General features: G+C 39.6%; 1 protein-coding gene across 1 annotated transcript in view; it reads right to left on the bottom strand.

Moving 5' to 3' along the window:
- FAM13A (family with sequence similarity 13 member A) overlaps positions 1-23081 on the bottom strand; it is a 341975-nt gene that overhangs the window by 17401 nt on the left and 301493 nt on the right. Inside the window, 6 exon segments of the mRNA XM_043572193.1 lie at positions 11447-11530; positions 12188-12408; positions 13228-13309; positions 14018-14156; positions 14629-14653; positions 14656-14838. Coding sequence (XP_043428128.1) covers positions 11447-11530; positions 12188-12408; positions 13228-13309; positions 14018-14156; positions 14629-14653; positions 14656-14838 — 734 coding nt within the window.

Raw genomic sequence — 23081 nt, 5'->3', positions numbered from 1 at the left:
AAAGTGGTCAACAATAAGTAGACTTTGGACAAACTTCATGTGTCAGGATAGGATCCTGCCATTATGCAAAAACATCTTGTGAACTTATTTTCTATTCAGAGCACTAAATAATCTTTTCTATTTCTTCCTAATGTCACAATGTTAAGAGTCAAATGGAATTTTCCTATTTCTTGTTACCATATCAAAAGGAGTTTTAAAATTTTTATTTCACAGATGACTGTCAAAAAAGAAAGGGAATACAGACATCATTTTACACAAGAAAGTCTAAGGATCAAACTATGGATGTTATTACTGGACGCATGTACCACAACGGCTAACATGAAAGGACAGACAGTGCCAAGCATCAGCAAGAATGCTGAAGAACTGAACTCTCCTTCACTGCTGTGAAGAGTGGAACACTCTGGACAACTATGTGGCAGTGTCTACTAAGGCTGGACATAGGACTCCTCAGTTCCACTCTTTTTTTTTTTTAATGTTTATTTATTTTTGAGACAGAGAGAGACCATGAGCATGGGAGGGGCAGAGAGAGGGAGACACAGAATCTGAAGCAGACACAGAACCTGAAGCAGGCTCCGGGCTCTGAGCTGTCAGCACAGAGCCCGACGCGGGGCCCGAACCCATGAACCGCGAGATCATCACCTGAGCCGAAGATGGACGCTCAACTGAATGAGCCACCCAGGCACCCCTCCTCAGTTCCACTCTTAAGTATATACCAAACAACCGTGGCCTTAAGCTCACCAAAAGCCATAAGAATTATGTTCACAGCAGCACCTGGAAACCATCCATATGGCTAACAATGGGATGGATAAGGTATGTTCCCCAAACTGAATACTATACAGAATGAGGATGAATGAGCCACAGCTACAGGTAGCATTGTGCATTGGTCTCACAAAAATAAACCCAAGTAAAATAAGCCAGACACTAAAGAATACATACTGTAACATTCTACTTCTGTAAGTTCAAAAATAAGCAAGTAGAATCTACAGAGTTAGAAGTCAAGATGATGGTTTTCCTTCATGCAGTGGAGGTCATGGTAAGGACTGGAAGGGGCTGGGAGCAGGGTTTTCAGAGGATCAGCAACATTTGTTTCTTGATGCTGGTTACCTGGACTTGTTTACTTTGTGAAACTGCATCAAAATATGTATTTATAATTTCCATTCCTTTCTGTATTTATGTCATACTTCAGCAAGAGTTGAACAACAGCCACAGATAAGTCTGAGGAGTAGAAATGGAATGACTTGTACAATCTCACGTGTAGAATGACAAAATTTAGGACTGGAACACATGGAATAACTTTTTAAATACAAGATGTATCCATTAAATGTGTTGCAGATGAGGTTAAGGCACATCCTAATTGTCACCACATAACATGTGGAGAAATACTGTGCAAGATAAACAATAGTTTAGTGACCAAAAGACAAAACAAAAATAATCATAAGGAGCTAGCATTTCCCAATTGTGGACTTGCATCCTATTTTACTTGTTGCTTGGCATAAACATCTTTGGATTGTAGAGGACGGTCTGGATTTTAGAAGGAGACTTATCTGGTAAAACCAGTCAGCTATGGCAAATTTAAAATATTAAATATCTTTAAGTCTGATGGATGGAAAGAACTGATACTACTTGGTTTACACCAGAATTATTTTCATGAAATATCTCTGAAGACAAAGGCTTGGTGATACTCCTAAGTTAATACAATTTTCACTCACCATAAAGCCATGTCACATGCAATTATCAGTAGTGGATTTGTTAGATGAGCCAAAATCTAACCAACAGTTACATAAACAAAGCAGGGCCTTGGCTGAACTGCTAAAAAAGGGTCAGCTGATATTAAATGGGCCATGGGAAAACTGTTTGGAAGTCAGTGTCTCTTATTCTTGAATCATGGGCTGCTTGGAGATTCTGTTATTGACCCAGTTCTTGGTTCTGGCCTTTAAATGAGCCAATAAAGTTCTCTGAGCCTCGGTTTCCTGATTGGTAAACTGTAGAATTCAGATTAGAAAATCTTTATGATGTACAGTTGCTTGAAGATAACTTTAGGCTAAGCATGTAATACATGATATTTTCTATAACACTTTCACTCCTCTTGCCTCAAACCTTTATTAGATTTTCATTTAGGTGGTAGCTGTGAATTGCTTTCCAGTGTGTGGGAAAAGGGTTACTACAGAGATGTATTTTGCACACAAATCAGGACAATGTAAAAACCTAGATACAAACATCTAATGGGGGAAGGCAGTTCCTCCCATTCTGTCTTTGTTTTTGATTAAAAGAAATCTTCATTTACTGGTCCCTTAACACTTTATTTGGTTGCTCTGTAAAGTGTCAGATAATATTTCCAGGTACCATGGGAACACCAGACAATAATTAATCCACATTTAAGTAGAGGAAAGTCTTGGACAGAAATTACAAAGACCTGATGAGACAACTGCATTTGCCTGCCTTTATCTTTTGTGATGGTTTTTGTCTTAGCCTCAGATAAAACTTCCCTATAGAAATACCCATTTGGGGTTTGTTACCTGCACAACACAACAAAGGTCAAAGAGAAAATGATTGATGCTTTTAATTTGAAGATAAAGATAGAACTAGAACCATGGCATGTTAGAGCTAGACGAGCCTTGTTTTTTCATATGATGAAACTAAGCACTGAGAGGGTAATGACTTGCCCAAGGCAGCAGATCTGGGTCAGGAACTCAGGTTTACTGACTCCCAGCCCAGTTTTGTTTCCATTCACATATGAGCAAGATGTGAAGTAAAGTAGAAACTTAACATGGTTAAGACATACTAAAAATGTCACAGTGAAGCATTTTCCTCTAATAGGGCTTGACCAAGTTGTCTTCTGAATATAAAGAATTCTGCCTTCCAAGCTCAGAGCTCTTCCTGTATTGAGTTCACAAGACCTCTAGCTATCAACAGTAGCACAGAAGCACTGTGCCACCTAAAAATCTTCTTAGTAAAACAAGTGATTTGAGTTTGTGTGTAGAGGGATACCTCTGAGTCATAAAACTACTGGCAGGAGAAGACAAATGAGATGGATTCTTAGAACTATTGCATATTGGCCCATCAACTCAGAAAATGGCAACTGTTTCCTCTTTATTATCAGGTAAAAATGGTGGACTGTGCGATGAACTGATGGCAACGGCCAACTTCGGCAAGATCCAGATCAGGATTTACGTGCAGATCAAGTGGATTGATGGGCTACTCCAAGGAACAAATCAAAGCACACCTGATGGAGGGTCCAAACTAGCACTACGAGTAGGGTAATAAAATAACCGAAGTCACAACAACAGAGAGCAAGTAACAATCTCTGAAAAAACACCTCCTGAAGGGCCAGGCCCTGGACAGTATATGACCCTCCTTTAATATAGCAGTGCTCACAGGTACAGAGCACACAACAAGCTTTTAAAATGCATAAGGGGCAGAAAACTAGCCAAAATGATGAAACAGAAGAACTCTCCCCAAAAGAAATTCTAGGAAGTAGAGACAGCTAACGAACTGATCAAAAACTATTTAAGCAATATAACAGAACAAGAATTTAGAATAATAGTCATAAAATTAATTGCTAGGCTTGAAAAAAGTATAGAGGACAGCAGAGAATCTATTGCTACAGAGATCAAGGGACTAAAATATATTCATGAGGAGCTAAAAATGCTATAAATGAGGTGCAAAATAAAATGGAGGCGGCCATAGCCTCCAGATTGAGGAGACAGAGGGGAGAATAGGTGAATTAGAAGATAAAATTATGGAAAAGGAGGAAGCTGAGAAAAAGAGAGACAAATAAATCCAGGAGCAGGAGGGGAGAATTAGAGAACTACGTGATGCAATCAAATGGAACAATATCTGTATCAAAGGAGTTCCAGAAGAAGAAGAAGAGAGAGATAAAGGGGCTGAAGGTGTACTTGAACAAATCATAGCTGAGAACTTCCCTGATCTGAGGAAGGAAACAGGCATTAAAATCTAAGAGGCACAGAGAACTCCCTTCAGATGTAACTTGAGTCGATCTTCTACACAACATATCATAGTGAAACTGGCAAAATACAAGGATAAAGAGAGAATTCTGAAAGCAGTTAGGGATAAACGGGCCTTACCATACAAAGATAGACACATAAGGGTATTAGCAGACCTATCTACTAAAACTTGGCAGGCCAAAAAGGAATGGCAGAAAATCTTCAATGTGATGAACAGGAAAAATATGCAGCTGAGAATCCTTTACCCAGCAAGTCTGTCATTCAGAATAGAAGGAGAGATAAAGGTTTTCCCAAACAAACAAAAACTGAAGTAATTCATCACCACTAAACCAGCCCTACAAGAGATCCTAAGGGGGACTCTGTGAGTGAAGTGTTGCAAGGACCACAAATTACCAGAGACATCCCTACAAGCATGAAATCTACAGATATCACAATGACTCTAAACCCATATCTTTCACTAATAACACTGATTGTAAAAGGACTAAATGCTCCAACCAAAAGACACAGTTTCAGAATGGATAAAGAAACAAGACCCATCTATTGCTGTCTACAAGAGACTCATTTTAGACCTGAGGACACCTTCAGATTGAAAGTGAGGGGATGGAGAACTATCTATCATGCTACTGGAAGTCAAAAGAAAGCTGGGGTAGCCATACTTATATCAGACAAACTAGACTTTAAGGGCTGTAACAAGAGATGAAGAAGACCATTATATAATAATTACAGGATCTATCCATCAGGAAGAGCTAACAATTTTAAATGTCTATGCACTGAATTCAGAACCCCCCAAATATGTAAAACAATTAATCACAAACATAAGCAACCTTATTGGTAAGAATGTGGTAACTGCAGGGGACTTTGATACTCCACTGACAACAATTGATAGATCATCTAGACAGAGAATAAATAAACAGGGCCTGAATGATATATTGGATCAGATGGACTTGACAGACATATTTAGAACTCTGCATCCCAAAGCAATGGAATATACTTTCTTCTCCAGTGCACGTGGAACATTCTCCAAGATAGATCACATACTGGGTCACAAAACAGCCCTTCATAAGTATAAAAGAACTGAGATCATACCATGCATGCTTTCACATCACAATGCTATGAAGCTTGAAATCAACCACAGGAAAAAGTCTGGAAAACCTCCAAAAGCATGGAGGTTAAAGAACACCCTACCAAAGAATGAATGGGTCAACCAGGCATTAGAGAAGAAATTAAAAATCATATGGAAACAAATGAAAATGAAAACACAACCATCCAAATGCTTTGGGATGCAGCGAAGGCAGTCCTGAAAGGAAAATACACTGCAATCCAGGCCTATCTCAAGAAATAAGAAAAATCCCAACTACAAAATCTGACAGCACACCTAAAGGAAATAGAAGCAGAACAGCAAAGGCAGCCTAAACCCAGGAGCAGAAGAAAAATAATAAAGGTCAGAGCAGAAATAAACAATATAGAATCTAAAAAAAACAGTAGAGCAGATCAATGAAATCAAGAGGTTTTTTTTTGAAAAAATAAACAAAATTGATAAACCTCTAGCCATGCCTCTCAAAAAGAAAAGGGAGATGACCCAAATAGATAAAATCATGAATGAAAATGGAATTATCACCACCAATCCCTCAGAAATACAAGCAATTATCAGGGAATACTATGAAAAATTATATGCCAACAAACTGGACAACCTGGAAGAAATGGACAAATTCCGAAGCACCCACACACTACCAAAACCCAAACGGGAAGAAGTAAATTTGAACAGACCCATAACCACTGAAGAAATCGAACCAGTTATCAAAAATCTCCCAACAAATAAGAGTCCTGGGCCAGATGGCTTCCCAGGGGAATTCTACCAGACATTTAAAGCAGAGTTAATACCTATCCTTCTCAAGCTGTTCCAAAAAACAGAAATGGAAGGAAAACTTCCAGACTCATTCTATGAAGCCAGCATTACCTTGATTCACAAACCAGACAGAGACCCCACAAAAAAGGAGAATTACAGGCCAATATCCCTGATGAACATGGATGCAAAAATTCTCAACAAGATAATAGCAAATCGAATTCAACAGCATATAAAAAGTATTATTCACCATGATCAAGTGGGATTCATTCCTGGGCTGTAGGACTGGCTCAGTACTCACAAATCAATGTGACATATCACATTAATAAAAGAAAGGATGGAAACCATATGATCCTATCAATAGAAGCAGAAAAAGCATTTGACAAAATACAGCACCCTTTCTTAATAAAGACCCTCGAGAGTGTCGGGATAGAAGGAACATACTTAAACATCATAGAAGCCATTTATGAAAAGCCCACAGCTAATATCCTCCTCAATGGGGAAAAACTTAGAGCTTCCTCCCTGAGATCAGGAACATGACAGGGATGTCCATTCTCACCGCTGTTGTTTAACATAGTGTTGGAAGTTCTGGCATCAGCAATCAGACAACAAAAGGAAATCAAAGGCATCCAAATTGGCAAAGATGATGTCAAGCTTTCACTTTTTGCAGATGACATGATTCTATACATGGAAAATCCAACAGACTCCACCAAAAGTCTAGAACTGATACATGAATTCAGCAAAGTTACAGGGTACAAAATTAATGTACAGAAATCAGTTGTATTTTTATAAACCTATAATGAAGCAACAGAAAGACAAATAAAGAAACTGATCCCATTCACAATTGCACCAAGAAGCATAAAATACCTAGGAATAAACCTAACCAAAGATGTGAAAGATCTGTATGCTGAAAATTATAGAAAGCTTATGAAGGAAATTGAAGAAGATACAAAGAAATGGAAAAACACTCCGTGCTCATGGATTGGAATTATAAATATTGTTAAAATGTCAATACTACCCAAAGCAATCTACACAATCAATGCAATCCCAATCAAAATTGCACCAGCATTCATCTCGAAGCTAGAACAAGCAATCCTGAAATTTGTATGGAACCACAAAAGACCCCGAATAGCCAAAGTAATAATGAAGGAAAAAAAAAAAACAAAGCAGAAGGTATCACAATCCCAGACTTTAGCCTCTACTACAAAGCTGTAATCATCAAGACAGCATGGTATTGGCACAAAAACAGACACATAGACCAATGGAATAGAATAGAGACTCCAGAACTGGACCCACAAAAGTATGGCCAACTAATCTTTGACAAAGCAGGAAAGAATCCAATGGAAAAAAGACAGTCTCTTTAACAAATGGTGCTGGGAGAACTGGACAGCAACATGCAGAAGAATGAAACTAGACCACTTTCTTACACCATTCACAAAAATAAACGCAAAATGGATGAAGGACCTGGATGTGAGACAGGAAACCATCAAAACCCTAGAGCAGAAAGCAGGAAAAAACCTCTCTGATCTCAGCTGCAGCAATTTCTTACTTGACACATCCCCAAAGGCAAGGGAATTAAAAGCAAAAGTGAACTATTGGGACCTCATGAAGATAAAAACCTTCTGCACTGCAAAGGAAACAATCAACAAAACTAAAAGGCAACCAACGGAATGGGAAAAGATATTTGCAAATGACATATCTGATAAAGGGCTAGTATCCAAAATTTATAAAGAACTGACCAAACTCCACACCCAAAAAACAAATAATCCAGTGAAGAAACGGGCAGAGGACATGAATAGACACTTCTCTAAAGAAGACATCCAGATGGCCAACAGGCACATGAAAAGATGCTCACCATCACTCCTCATCAGGGAAATACAAATCAAAACCACACTGAGATACCACCTCATGCCAGTCAGAGTGGCTAAAATGAACAAATAAGGAGACTATAAATGCTAAAGAGGATGTGGAGAAACGGGAACCCTCTTGCACGGTTGGTGGGGATGCAAACTGGTGCAGGCGCTCTGGAAAACAGTTTGCAGGTTCCTCAAAAAATTAAAAACAGATCTACCCTATGACCCAGCAATAGGAATTTACCCAACGGATACAGGAGTGCTGATGCATAATAGGGGCACTTGTACCCCAATGTTTATAGTGGCACTTTCAACAATAGACAAATTATGGAAAGAGCCTAAATGTCCATAAAGTGACAAATGGATAAAGAAGATGTGGTTTATATATACAATGGAATATTATTTGGCAATGAGAAAGAATGAAATCTGGCCATTTGTAGCAACATGGATGGAACTGGAGAGTATTATGCTAAGTGAAATAAGTCAGGCAGAGAAAGACATACTGTATATTTTCACTCATATATGGATCCTGAGAAACTTAACAGAATACCAGAGGGGAGGGGAAGGGGGGAAAGTTATAGAGAGGGAAGGAAGCAAACCATAAGAGACTCTTAAATACTGAGAACAAACTGAGGGTTGATGGGGGGTGGGGGAGAGGGGAGGGTGGGTGATGGGCATTGAGGAGGGCACCTGTTGGGATGAGCACTGGGTGTTGTATGGAAACCAATTTGACAATAAATTATACACACACACACACACACACACATATATATATATATATGCATATATATATATATATGTTAATATATATATAAAGTTAAACTAATTGATAAAAAAATGGTAGACTGTGCAAAGAGAAGATAGTCCTGAACAGCAGATAACCAGATAACCAGAGGGAAGTATTTACATAAAGCTTCAGAGTTTGCATTTAAATTTGAACATAGTGTGTTTACGGCCATGTTAGTTACCAAGGTATTAAAGTACAACATTAAAATCTACTGATGAGGAACAGCATCAAGAAGAAACTAGAAGTTCTGAGCAAGCAACTCCTTCCTTCCTCTCTACATTACCATAAAGGTATGGTTGGCAAAGGTAATACAGTGATGTATAGTTATGTGTTGTACTTCCTGTGACATGGACTTTGATGAGACTGGTCCTTAAATGTTAAAAAGGATATGCTTTCCTAATAATTAATAGAGATTTATGTAAATGAGTGTGTTTTTGTTTTTCATACACATGTCAATCTGTAGAGTGCGCCGTTAAAGCAAACAGCCTTGTTTAAAAAAATCTACAAAGCAGCAGACAACTGTTTTGGTCTGTGATTTTGATATTTGTTGTCCTTTCAAATCAGAATTTGTAGACTCAGCAAAAACCCATGAGCTTTGAGCACCTGCTTTTCTAAAAAACAGAAAAAAAACCCCAAAAAGCAAAAAAACCACAAACCCACAACAACAAACAAACGAAAAACAAAATAAAACAAAAAAAACCAACAACAGCTAGGATTTGGAATGAAAGTTTAGCTCTGGAAATACATGTATTTTTCTTCTAAGAAGAGTTTGCCCAAATGGTATTTACAGTTCAGGGTCCACAGTAACATCACAGATCTAAGAATGAAAAGTTCACTCTTTGATATTCACACTGGCCAGATATCAAATGAACTCTGCTTTTTGTGAGGAGGCTGGAGCATCATGTTCCAGAGGGAGGCAGACAGTCTGTGAACCAGCAACTAATGCCACTCAATGTTCTAGAGCACTTGTTTCCTGCCCTATGAGATGCTAAAATCTGTACCCAAAAGGGTGTTTTTCCAACATCTAAAAAAACCATGAAAGAAAAGGGAATAACAAAGCAGGGCCAAGATCTAAGATTTCACATTCCTAATGATAAGAGTGCTAAAAAAAATTTGTGTTCTTTCTCCTGGTTCCATCATTTAATAAGAAGTAGGCCGTAGACAGCAGAACATATACTTGTAGCAAAAGTGAAAACATCATTGATTGGGCACCCCCCAAATCTGCTACCAAGCCACTGTGTCCCACTACTCAGGCCAGACAGCCCACAGGTAAATGTGTGCGTGTGTGTCTGTCAGCCAGTCTCCATGACAACCTAGAACAGACATCTCTGAGGTTACCACAGTAGCTCAAAGCCAACAGAGCTGGTCTCAGTAGGGCTGGGTTCTGAATCTAGGTCTTCCCATCCCAGTCCCTGTACATGGCCTCAGGCCAGGCAGAATGCGAGGATCTGTGCCCAACTCTGAGCAACAAACATGTGGCACACAAGCACCTGAAGTGGCAGTAAAGATTAGGAGGAGAAAGCAGCTGAGAGATCTCAGGCCTCAGGCAAGAAAGTCTTTAAAGGAGTCTACCAATGTCGTATGTAAATATACACCACGAGCAGAGAAGGAACGCTGGAGAAGGAAAGCACGCGAGTCCTGCCCACCTGTCGGCCATGAGGAGAGCTGTACTTAAAAGCCTCTGAGCCGACCGTGGAGAAGGGGTCTCTCTCTTCTAGAAGGATTTCAGTTTCACTTCTACAAGTGCTGAGTCCTCCAGGAGAAAAGGACAAAGTTTCACAATATATCTGAGTTCCAGTGCATTTACTATTTGGTTCAATGCCTTTAAAAAATCCAAAACAAAACTTGACTTGAAACAGAACCATTATCCCAGAGCACCAGTATTTTTCCACTGTTGGGACAGGCCAGCAAAATCAATCAGCAAAAGCTCCAGCTTTTTTTTTTTTTTTTTTAAATTTAAACCTGATAAATCCAGAACCAAAATACCATGGAGGATACAATCTATAGACAGTTCATTGGGCACACGGTATGTATCAGGTCTCTGTGCTAGATGCTGAGGACCAGGTGCACCGCTCGGTGAACAAAACCCAGAATTCCTGTCCTTACAGATCTTAGAGTCTAGTGCAATTCCAGTCTGGAAACAAGTCTTTATTCAAAAGAGTGTATTTTACATGAAAATACCATCTCTGTTATATAGCCAGGGCTGTGGCTACAGAAGAGATCTATGCATTGTGGCTATATAAAAATCCTCTGGGAATATAAACTTCATGCTTCTTTAACACCTGCTCTTAAGAACGTGTTTTGTTGGGTTCTTGGCAACACTCCTAACAGAAGGTCACTAGGAGTAACTGACAAGGATATCTGATTACAAGCTCCTTAAGGAATAAAGCAGAAGCCTATTGGGCCACAGTCCCTCCCAGGACTCACAACAAACATGCAATAAACATGCTTGCTGAATAACAAATCTCTTCAAATGCTTCCTGTTGCTGTGAAAAGGCAAAGCCATATTTTGGACTCCTCACACTTTTGGTTCAGGACGATGGCTGGAATTTCTCTACAGATAAACACTGGTTGCAACTACACTGAAGAGAGATTGAATTCTAGGGTAGATCATATTAGTTTAACACCTTCATTTTATGGATAAGAATGCCTAGAGCCCGTCATGACTTGTAGGGGCAGATCTGAGGCCAGGGAAATTTCTAGGGCTTTGTGCTATAATCTATAATCTACACCCCTCTATCACTGTCCCCCTGAAGCCAAACACAAGTGACTAAATGTTAGCTGCAAACTAATTTGTCTTTGGAGCTCAAACTCCACAACTGCTTGAGAGTGGAAGGCTCTTATCAATTTAGTCTTTGGAAAGCTTAGTTCTGGTGAAAATATGTAATAATCTGATAAACATCAGGAAAACTCAAGTGTACAATACTGTACACAGAAGATTCATTTCTAAGGCCAAAGAGTTCACCCCCCCATCAGAAAATTCAGTACATTCACATACCGGCCGTCCATGGATGCTTTCATAATATAGCAGAGCTTTCTGCAGAGCTACCTTCTCATTAGCAATCTGGTCTTTGGTCATATCCTGAATAAACACAAGGATAGAGAAATGAAAGAGGGGGAAACATTTACGAACATCCCAACTTCTTTATTTAAACAAATTTTCTCAAGTAACGTTTAAGAGAATCCTCATACAATAGCTCCTTGAGCTCTATTCAAAGCTCACTTAGGAATGAGCTCTTCCTGACTCTTTTACTGGAAATATGGATAGCATAGCCGAGGCATCATCAACTACTTGCATCTCCCATGTGGCAGCAAAGGCATGCTGAATACTGAGGTAAGCAAGGCAGCGAGGCACATGGGGGTCAGCTCAATGGCCCAAGCAGTGACTACAGTCACAAATTACAAAATCCCAAAGCTCTGTCTATAATCCTTCTACTTCAGACTCATCAAACCGTCTGTTAGCCTGAATGAGGTCCTTCTGTGATCTGTACAATAGAGTTTTCTGCTTCCAATTTGTAGTCATAAACCAAAGTACCTACAGTGAAAACACTCGGAAGCTGTTTCAGTAGCCTCCCTAGGCATCTAAGAGTGTGGAAGATGAGGGTATGGGAGGTCTGCAAAGGTGTCACCACATGTCTCTTCCCATTGGGACCCATGTGTCAGGCCCTATGTTTCTACCATGTTGACTGGAATGGTTTAGGACTAGCAGTTAGCTGGGGCCTTCACCAAATCGCCACACCTTAATGTCCTCAGGACGGCTGGTTTCTGTCCGCTTCTCCTGGAGCTTCCTCTGGATGGATTCCAGTGTGGCTTCAACGCTGGGCTTTATTACTTTATCCATGAGCTCTTGCTTCTTCTCCTCTTCTTTCTCAAGCTGGGAACCAAAACTCTTGGGGAGCGTGTTACTTCGCTGCCGCATCCTGGGGGTTAGGTCCTCTTCAGATATCTTTAGTTTTGACTCTAGTTGAGAAGATTTGGGGGTGGTGATACATGAGAATTGATGTCTGCTGAACCCAGATTGCTTTTCTGTGGTGTTAATAACTGTTTAGCCCCATCTTTTTGAAAGAAAGTATCTAATTATATAACAGTAGTTAAAATCCTTGGGTTATTATGTAAAAGCCTGAAAAAATGCTCATGTTTTCTTGGATTATCTGGAATGTTTTCCAAATTCCTGGGAAAGCTTTAGCTATGTAACATCCATGCTTTGTCCACACCAACAGGTTTGCTGTTCTCAGAATGTGACAGACGTTTCCTATACTTTCTCCCTTACTGTTTATAGGTACCTACTGATTCAGCACTCAACTGCTGGCCAACTTTTTCTCAATAACTTACATCCCTCATTTGGAATTACTTTCCCTTTCTATTCTATTTGGTTGTTTATGACTGTCTCCTAAAAGACAGCATGCTTTTTGAGGGACAAGGACCAAATTCTTTTCATAGACATCTGTGTTTATAGGTCTTCTCCTAACACCACAGCAAATAAAACCTTGGTACTTTAGTAAGTGTTGACTTGAAACCATCATCCTTAAATTTGTGATTTAGGGAATTGGAGAAATGTTTCAGAATTTGCATCTTAGCTGATCTGAGTTGACCTGTGATAGAGACCATGGACAGACATGGGCAAGGTGTCCCCTGAACACCACATGCACTGGGAAGCAGTGTTAAGGAACTGGTCTCTTCTGAAATATTTCAGCTCGTGGTCAGGTTGTGGTGAGATCATGAATTCTGCAGGTGGCATGTCTTACAGAAGCCATGCCATGGGTCTAGAACTTTACCTACCTTTAAGTTGTTTCCGGAATTTGGCAAGGTCATTTGTCCATTTTAGAACCTCTGGATTGGCTGCTTTGTCACTGTGGGAAGGCTGAGAAAGGGAAAATTTAACAAAAGTGTTTTCAAACTGGGGCAGGAAAAAGAAGAAAAGTTTGATGGTGAGTTTGTTTTAAAGAGGAAGGGAAAGTTGAATCCCACTGGAAAAAGAAATTAAACATGAACAATCACAGCAAACGTCACAGGTGTGATTCCACTGTCTTTCTTTACATCTGGTTATTTTTGATGCTTTCAAAGAATTCCTCAGAGGCAAAATGGTGAATTTCTATGAGGTCCATGGCCCGTTTTTATGAGGTGTAGGGCTCAGGCCATCAGGCTAACAGAAAACAGAAAACAGAACTGCAATCACCATGCAAATGTCTTTTTGCTGCACTTGGGGGCAATGCTAAGATAGATCTGAGAGTAGAATGAGGTCAATGCTAATGAAATTTTAGAAGATAATCTTGAATGAAGTTTTAGCCAACGAGAAGACGTCATTTAATGATTTTTCCCATTCCTTTTCATGGATAAATGTATAAGATGTCAACTACAACGTTCAATTATTTGTAAGAATACCCTATACAAGGAAAATGCTGATACATGATGTTTGGGACTTATCAGGGTTTCCCATCCAGTTTTTACTGCCTTTTTGTCTTAAGGTCCATAGAAATCTCCCTTAATCTTTCATCGCTTCTCTGAGCTGCTGACAGGCTGGCATGTCAGCATGTCAGGGACAGGGAGAACCCTGTGAGGAGGCACTTACTCTGTACTTCCTCTCTTCTTCAAATCTATCTTCAAACTTTCGGATCTTCTTTTTAAGGCTCTGAATCCGTCGCGTGAGCTGGGCAGGTGTCAGGTCCTCCTGCTCATCATCGTAGGACCCGAGAGAGGAGCTCCGTCGCCTGTGAGGGGCACAGCGTGGGGCACTCACTGCCTGACAGGTGGGGCTTGGGGAAGGGGATGCAGCATGGAGGGAGAGGGTCCCAAAGGTCTCCATCCTCTTGAATAAGAAAAAGTTGACTACCAATTCACTTTGTGACCCTGGGCTCTAGATGTCCCATTTATTAAATAGGTCTTTCTATTGCTCACATTTACGATTGGCAAAGGTAGTACTAAACTATGTGCTGCAGACCCCAAAGTTACATTTTAGATGAACTTTGGAAAGTATGTGCTAATGGAAATTCAGTATGTGGTGATATAGTTGGGCCAATTGAAAAATTACAATGGAGCCTGCATACTGGGATGGAGTATTCCCCATAGGTTCTTCCAAAGACTTACAATGTAACTTAAAAAATTACTAGCCATCAACACCATTCCTATTCTTTCTAATGTTATGGTCGATGATGCAACTGCTTACCAGCAACACAAACATACCTCATGAAAGAATGGGAATTTGGGGAGAAGGAGGCACTTCTGTGTCATCCAGGTATTGCCGACTCTGCCCATAAGCGTAGAACCGAGGAGAGAGCATGGGGTCACTGTCCTCATCCAGGAGCTGACGAATCAGGCGCCCAGCCTGTGGGGAGAGGTGCGCTTCGTCGGAGTCCACGTTCTCCTGCTGCCATGAGAAGGTAGGGACTGGCTCTGGAAAATACAGAGGGTAAGAAGTCAAAACCACTCATAAAAGCAAATTGTTTCCAGAGTGTTGGGTGGGGGGATGGGCTAAGTGGGTGATGGGCATTAAGGAGGGCACTTATTGGGATGAGCACTGGGTGGTGTATGTAACTGACCAATCACTAAATTCTACTCCTGAAACCAAGACTACCCTATATGTTAACTAACTTGGATTTAAATTTAAAAAAGAAAGAAAGGAAGAAAGAAAGAAAGAAAGAAAGAAAGAAAGAAGAAAGAAAGCATAATTGTTCCCTAAGTTTTCTGAATGGTTTAGGATGCACTGGATTTGGGAGGCACTGAACAACCTCTCACTTCAGATTTCAGGTGCAGATGAAGGGTGCTACACCCCAACAGAAATCGTCGATAGATCTGACAGCCTTCATCTACCTTCTAGCTCTGTCCTCACTTGCATTCAAAAGAGAAGGGGATGAGAACGTTTTCACATGAGGGCATAGTGGAGAAGAAAAGCAAGTGCGTCAGCAAGAGAGATATTTGGCGTCATGGATATGTATCCATCAGTGAAATGACCAAAGAGTCAAATTCATCTTGTGAGAGCCCATTTACCTAGGAGTCTGGACTTCCATTTGGGTCTTTCAGTAAGCTGTTCATGTGCTTCTGCTTAGCGCTGGGATTAGCACATTTAAGATGCATGTTTTGCTCTTGAAACTTCAGAAGCTGCTCAAGACTACAGTTAAAGTAAGATGCTTACACAGATTAGTCAAAAACACAAAGAAGAATGGCTTGCAAAGGATAAATCTGTACAAATTATTTTAGTCTTTAAGGAGAAAAGCATATTCAACACAACCTCCTGATTTGTCATTTTTGGAGGGAATGATATTTCTCTTTCCCTCAAGACCCACCTCAATATATTCCTTTTTTCATTAAAAAAGTCCTACCAGATTTTAAAGATAGATCTCAGACGATGTAGGGTATTTCATTTGTAGTACTCCCTGCATTAAAAAAAAAAGTTATGCCTTAAGTATACTTATGGATTACTGTGATTTATACAAGGCTAGAATTTGGCCATGCTCTGAAAGTTTGGGATTCCTAGAGCTTGAATCATGTAACATTTGTTCCTCCATCTATCAAAGTGTTTATAAAATCTACAAAATTATCTTAAACAAGTACCTACTCAGTATTTTATTTAAAAGCATTATATTATAATCATAGAACGTTAGAGCTGGTTGAAACTTCATACATCATCTAATTTAGCGATTTCTCAGCCCCGGCTGCATGTTAGCATCACAAAGGGAGATACGTGAAACTTCTAACACACAGGTTGTCAACCACTCAACTCAACAGAATGTTCAGGAGAGGGTCCAGATATACTACCTGCCCCTCCACACCTCCCCCCTATCCCAACACACACACACACACACACACACACACACACACACACACACACACTCACACACTTTAAAAGCTGCCCAAGAGATCGCTACATGCATTCAGATTTGAGAACCATGGATTCAGTCCAACAGAGAACATATAAGGAAAGTGAAACCCAATGAATTTAAGAGCAAATACCTAATCAATGACAAGAGTTAGGACTAACACTAGATCTCCTGACTTGAAGGAAAGTGCTTCAGTTTAGTATGTGCCAGATGCTCCAATAACAAGGATGACTGAGACGTTTTTGAAGACCCCACAGTAGAAGAGGTAAGCACATCACTTAAAAAAAATTAACCTCAGGTAGAATGACATCCCTAGGGTCTCAACATTTAAAGAGAATGAAGTTATCTGGGAACTCAGGTGGTAATACAAATTATTTTTAAAAAGGAAAGCAATGTTAAAGACAGATTTTTGTCCACTCATCTCCCAAAGTGGCAGGGAACACGTGGGTAGATGTACTTGACTAAAGCTGGGGGGGACCAGGAGTTCCCCTCATATGCACTCAATCTTGCAGCAGGCTCCTCCTAGGTGTCAGGGCTCAGATACAAGCAGCTCCAAACTGCTGGCAGAAAAGAACAGAAAATGGATGGAGGGGTGAGGGAAGGAGAGAGTCAGTGGAAAGTAACCCCTAGAGGAATAAGAAAAATGGAGTAAGCTGCAGAAAATGGAAGTATTAAGCTGGCTAAACTGTATCTTTTCATGATATTTCAGAAGACAGCAGCAATTTTCTTTAAGGAGTAGTATCAGTGTAGGCAGGCAGGGAAAGGGTTAAGATGGCTTACACAGTGGTACAGCAGGCTATAACTTCACCCCAGAGTGGCAAAGGAGCAAAACAAGCCGGGGGGGGGGGGGGCGGGGAGGCCAAGGTGGCATGCAGGGGACAGAGGGCATCGGCAAAGCAAAGTCTGATATTGATATTGGCATATGGGCCACATGCCAGTTGACATTGGCCAGTTTGACATTTCGACTCATCGCAATTTGAAAAGGTGTCACCTCAGATCCTGAAGTCCTTGAGTTTGTCTGAACCTAGCAGAATGTCTCTTTAGAAATAGAACAACTGGGGCACCTGGGTGGCTCAGTCAGTTAAGTGCCCGACTTCGGCTCAGGTCATGATCTCACAGCTTGTGAGTTCAAGCCCTGTGTCAGACTCTGTGCCGGCAGCTGGGAGTCTGGAGCCTGCTTCGGATTCTGTGTCTCCTTCTCTCTCTGCTCCTCCCCCGCTTGCATTCTGCCTCCCAAAAATAAACAAACATTAAAAAAAAAAGAAAAGAAATAGAACTAATCTTTCAGTTTTAAACTGTGTCTGAAACAAGAGTGTGTGTCTGTGACCATTATCCAAACATGTCTCCAGTAAAATAATATATCGTGATCCTGAATTAACTATAAAATACTAATCGTGGAATGGAGTTATGTTATCCTTTGTGGGTAACATGGGGCCATTCATCAGATTTCCTTTTTCTTAACACAGCTCCATTCTTGACCACTCACTTCACTGACAAGATGTCCCAATGTGTCCTTTTCCTAACATCACCAGTGGTATATATGAAATACAAAGTGGAAGCAATTCTAGCTTATGGGTGACATTTTCTCTTAAAGGATAGAGTTAGCATAAATGCATTCACTAAAAAGCGAGAAATATAAAACCATTATGAATTTCAACCTTAAAAATAAAAGGTTACGCTGCATCATTAGTATGCATGTAGGACAAAAGTGAAGTTTCTCACTCGGGCAAAATGAAATGAAATGCTTGTGTTTCTCCTCTTTCTCTCTCTTTTGGTTTCCATGGATTTATTCATGTACTTTTTAAATTGAAGTATAATTAACATACAGTGTTATCTTAGTTTCAGGTGTATAACATTCAACAATTCCATACATTACTCAGTGCTCATCAAGATGAGTGTACTCTTCATCTCCTTTATCTATTTCACCTATTCCCTCCACTCACCTCCCCTCTGGCAATGATCGGTTTGTCTGTCAGAATCTGTTTTTTGTTTGCCTCTTTTTTTCTTTGTTCATTTGTTTTTTAAATTCTGCATGAGTGAAATCATATGATCTTTGTCTGTCTCTGACTTATTTCACTTAGCCTTATACCCTCTTAGGTCCATCCAGGTTGTTGCAAATGGCAAGATCTCATTCTTTCCTTTTATTCTATATGGTCTTATAATTTAGAACATATAGTTCAATATAACTCAATCAATAAAACCAACTATTCCTCTGTTTTAGTTTGAAATGATCTAAAAATACAAGGCCTACTCATGTTTTGATAATTGACACTTACCTGGACAAAGAAGAACTGAATAAGAACAGTGTAGTAAATGACAGTATGTTCAGATAGTGATTTGTCCGCCTAGAGACTGTTTTGAGCATATATTCATTGCCATACCCCATTCCTAGTTTGGGAAAAAGCTTATGTTTTCAGCAGTAATTCAAGAGCAATGAAATGGATGAAGATATCGCAAGAAAATTATCCAAAGGGAAAACAGAAAAGATTTGATGCTTCAAATTAGATTTTCATCTTAAAGCACCACATAAAACAAATGCAGCTTTATATCTAGACCAGAATTCCTTAGGTACAGTGATTTTAGCCATGTGTCTTGTCACAAAGAACTCTGACCATAAATATGGCATGTCTCTCTATGAAAAATTAATCCATCAGGACGGCTGACATACAGCAAGTCAGAAGTAACAGAGATAAAAGCTACCTTAAAAAACAAAAGGTCCTAGGGGAGTCCCAGTTCAGACACTACAGTACACACAGAAATAAAGGAAATTCACTGCGGGAAGAAGAAACATAGTTCTGAGTAATATGAATGTGGTCACTGGGATATAGCTACACTCTGCTTAGCCAGCTGGATCCATTTGCTCTACAAAAGACAAGTGGCTGCTAAGATGATTTATTTCATAAATCTGCCAGAATTAAGGGAGCTGATGTTTTCCATATCTCATTTCCAACTCTATGCTATTTTGAGTCATCGCTTCCTGGCACGATGTCCTACCGCCCGCCTTTCAGGGTGGCTCCTGAGTGGTGTCAGGAGGTCTGTGTACATCCCAGACACAGGAAGATGTAGAGGGTATTTACTGGGGAAATCCTATTATAACGGTTTCCTTCGTGTTACAAAACTTAACTTGACAACAATGGTAGTCCTAACAAATCCTTCAAATAATCTGGGTTACAAGGAGCCTTAGTAGTCAGCTTTGTCAATTCAAATTCCATCCTTAATTTTCATATATCTGCTTTGTCTCTATTTGCAAATTTAGTAAGTAGACCCCCACTTGTTCTATTTAAGTCATTAATAAAATATATGGAGCAGACTAGAGCTGAGGACTTTCCTAATAAGAATACCCCCATTTGTGCCAACTTTGATCCATGTATCTGCACATTTAAGTACTGTTGTTAATCAGGTACTAATTCACTTTGCTACCTGTCTTCTATTCTTTCCACATCTGACAGGGCATTGGAGTCCCTGTTAACGACCTAGCTGAGGCCTTTTCAATGTAACATTTCCCTAATCCAGAGTCTGTCTGTCTGTCTGTTTTATTCACACACACACACACACACACACACACACACACACACACAGATTGGTTTGGTATTTGTCCTTGGTAATCAGTGGAGGATCCAGTAACTATGTACTTCTTTTCTGTGTTCAGAGTCACGCACTATCATCAGACAGAACTGGGCTCTGGTTTCAAAGAAGCCAAACTCAGGCTGGTTTTTCTTGAAACCATACTTGGAAACATTTACAGAAGATTGTAATAATACCAACTAACACTCACATAGTGCCTGTTAAGTTCCTATACTATGCCAAGCACTTTGCATCTATTAGATACTTTAATCCTTGCAACAAACTTACTAAATGAATAGTACTCTGTTACTCATTATCATCTGCTGTTACACCTATCTAAAAATGGGGAAGTTGAGGCTGAAACTGTTAACACATTTACTAACATGTCCACAAAGTGGCAAAAGTATTAGAGCCATGATTGAACCCACGGTGTGCCTGGCTCTTAGTCATTATGGCCTACTGCCTGCCAGGATACATAACTGGAATTGCTGAGAAAGAGGCCTCAGAGAGGAAGTCAGGAGATTTGTTATCTCGAATCATCATTTTGCTTCTTTTGGCCTCAGTTTTCTTATCTGTATAATGGGAGGTTTCAGTCAAAAGATCTTTAAGATCCCTTGATTCTTTATCATTCTTTTAAAGCATTTCTTTTCCAAAGTTATTTTTGATACGTAGTGATAAATAGGAAATATGAAGTATTTTATACCCTTTAAAAATGTTCTTTTAAACTTAATCTCACTATGACAAAGTTAGTAGAATTGCTGATGGTTTAAACCTCATCCTCCACAAACGGTACCCTCCAAATCAACATGAATTGGCTGATTAGGAACATTCTAATTAAGCAATTAGAGGTGTCTAATGACTGCCTCTGAAGGGCTTCCCCCCCCCCCCACTTTTTTTTTAAAGTAGGCTTCATGCCCAGCGTGACACCCAATGCGGGGCTTGAACTTACAACCCTGAGATCAAGACCTTAGCTGAGATCGAGCTGGATGCTCAACCGACTGAGCCACCCCACGCACCCCTCAAGGACTTTAAGTAACAAATAATAGTATGTTTGATTTGTATATTCAATTAATTTGGCAAAGTAGAAAAAAAATAATGCCATGTGGATAGATAAAAAATGTGCCCTGATACATAGCTACATACAGAGAAAAAAAAAGAAAAGAAAAAGCACGTATTACTTATCTGCCAACAAGCATGATTAGACTCTGATCCTAGCCTGTGGAATCTGTATTAGTTTCATTTCCTTTTTTGTTTCCCTGATAGAATATGCCCCCGAAGCCAGAGAACAGCTTTGCCATATGGCAGCATATGCTTCTGGGGCTAGTACTGGCAGGCTGCTCTGTGAGCACCGCCTAACCTGGTGTTCTGCGATTGCATATGAGTGAGAGGGTATGAACTAAGGTGTGAGAACAGAGAACTGACAAGCCAACCCAAAACAGGAGGCTACACTGTGTAGTGACTTGGAGACTTACAATTGGATGCTGGCTCAGAGGGTTTTGGTAACAATGACTTCCATTTATACATTTTATTGCATTGGTTTCACATTCACAGTTTAAATTAGTGCAAAGTGGACTCCATACTGCAAAGCTACCATTTTGTTCGTTTCTTACTGAAGCCATATATATATAGATATATATCTATATATCTATATATATATCTACATATATAAAATATATGTGTATATATATATAGCATGTATATATGCGTGTGTGTATGTGTATATATACAACAATTCCTTTATTTTGACTATACTATTATAATGTAATTTGGAAATTTAAAATAAATATACAATAAAAAACGGCCACTGAAAACAGTAATCAAATGATGAAAATGGCCTTGAAATGAATCCATGTACATTTTCAAGATATGCAAGTTCAGCCACTAACACAGTAACTGGCAAAAAAAGTTAAAACAAGTCCCTTCATTAATTACATGGGTAATACAAGTAGTATTTCCAAGCCAATTGTATTTTTTCCCAATAAGCTTTTAAAAATTCTATCTCGTTTCCCAACACAACATAAAATGTTGATTCTTTTATCTAGAAGAGAATTCTTGACATTAAATAATAAAACAGTTTTAAAGAAACTGTAAGTTAGCTTTCAACCATACTGGAGAGGATTTTCATACTCATTTCTTAAAATATGCTGGAAGAGATCGATCGCAAATTTATGATTGACCAAGATAAGAATAATCAAACCGAGTCCATTTCAGGAGGAGGAAGACTCTACCTGTCCCTTTACTGAATACACCAAGATCATGTGGCTAATTTGAATTCTGTCCCGAAATCCTAGGGTTTTTTTTTTTGTCTAAAGTTTTGTTTCTGATGTGAAGAGACCTTATTATTGAAACCCAAATACAACATTTGTTTTGGCTACTGCTTTTTTCTTTTATTTGGGTAGTGGCTACTGTGGGACTTTTTTTGAAGGGGAGGGGTTGTTTTTATTTATTTGTTTGTTTGTTTATTTATTTCAATAAATGAAATTTATTGTCAAATTGGTTTCCATACAACACCCAGTGCTCATCCCAAAAGGTGCCCTCCTCAATACCCATCACCCACCCTCGGGAGGGGTTGTTTTTAATGTATGAATTTAAAACACACCTCATTCTTCCAAAGTACCGAAAACAAAAGAAGAACAATAAAATACTATCCAGGAATATATCACTTAAACTAAAAACAAAACAAAACACCCTGCAATTTTGTCTAATGACTGTATCGTGAGCTGGGAAGATCGTTGAAAATCCCAGACCCACTGCCTAATTACATGGTAAAAGGGGCTAGAACACGTTTCTTAGATTGCAAAGAGAGAGGACTAGAACAAAAACAGTTTGTTTTTGCTTCACCAAGCCGTGGATGCAAGGAGCATAATGGAATTGTTATTTTTCACCTTGTGGTCTGTTTACATCATCTTTTGGTCCTTCATCTATGCTCATTTACAAATGAGTACTTTTTGGTTTAAAAACGGGTAGGGGAGAAGACAAGGAAATCCAGGTGCTTTGGAAAAGGACTGATTTCCTATAGCTCTAATTCTCTGTGACGCTGTGTTGAGTTGTGCTGCTGTTCTGAAACCAAGCACACAATTTCTCCCTCTTTGTAGCCTCCAAACACACACACTACACAGAGGCGGCTGGGCATGCATTTTGGATACACGCTGATACACGTTTGGATGCAGACACATGGATAATGAAAGAAGAGCAGCCAGAGCCTTCCTGAAATACAATTTGGACAAGATGAGGATACTCTCTCCTTCCTCACAA

Source organism: Prionailurus bengalensis, chromosome B1, assembly GCF_016509475.1.
Source record: "Prionailurus bengalensis isolate Pbe53 chromosome B1, Fcat_Pben_1.1_paternal_pri, whole genome shotgun sequence".
Classification (NCBI taxonomy): Eukaryota; Metazoa; Chordata; class Mammalia; order Carnivora; family Felidae; genus Prionailurus; species Prionailurus bengalensis.
This window is presented reverse-complemented; position numbering and strand designations above follow the sequence as displayed.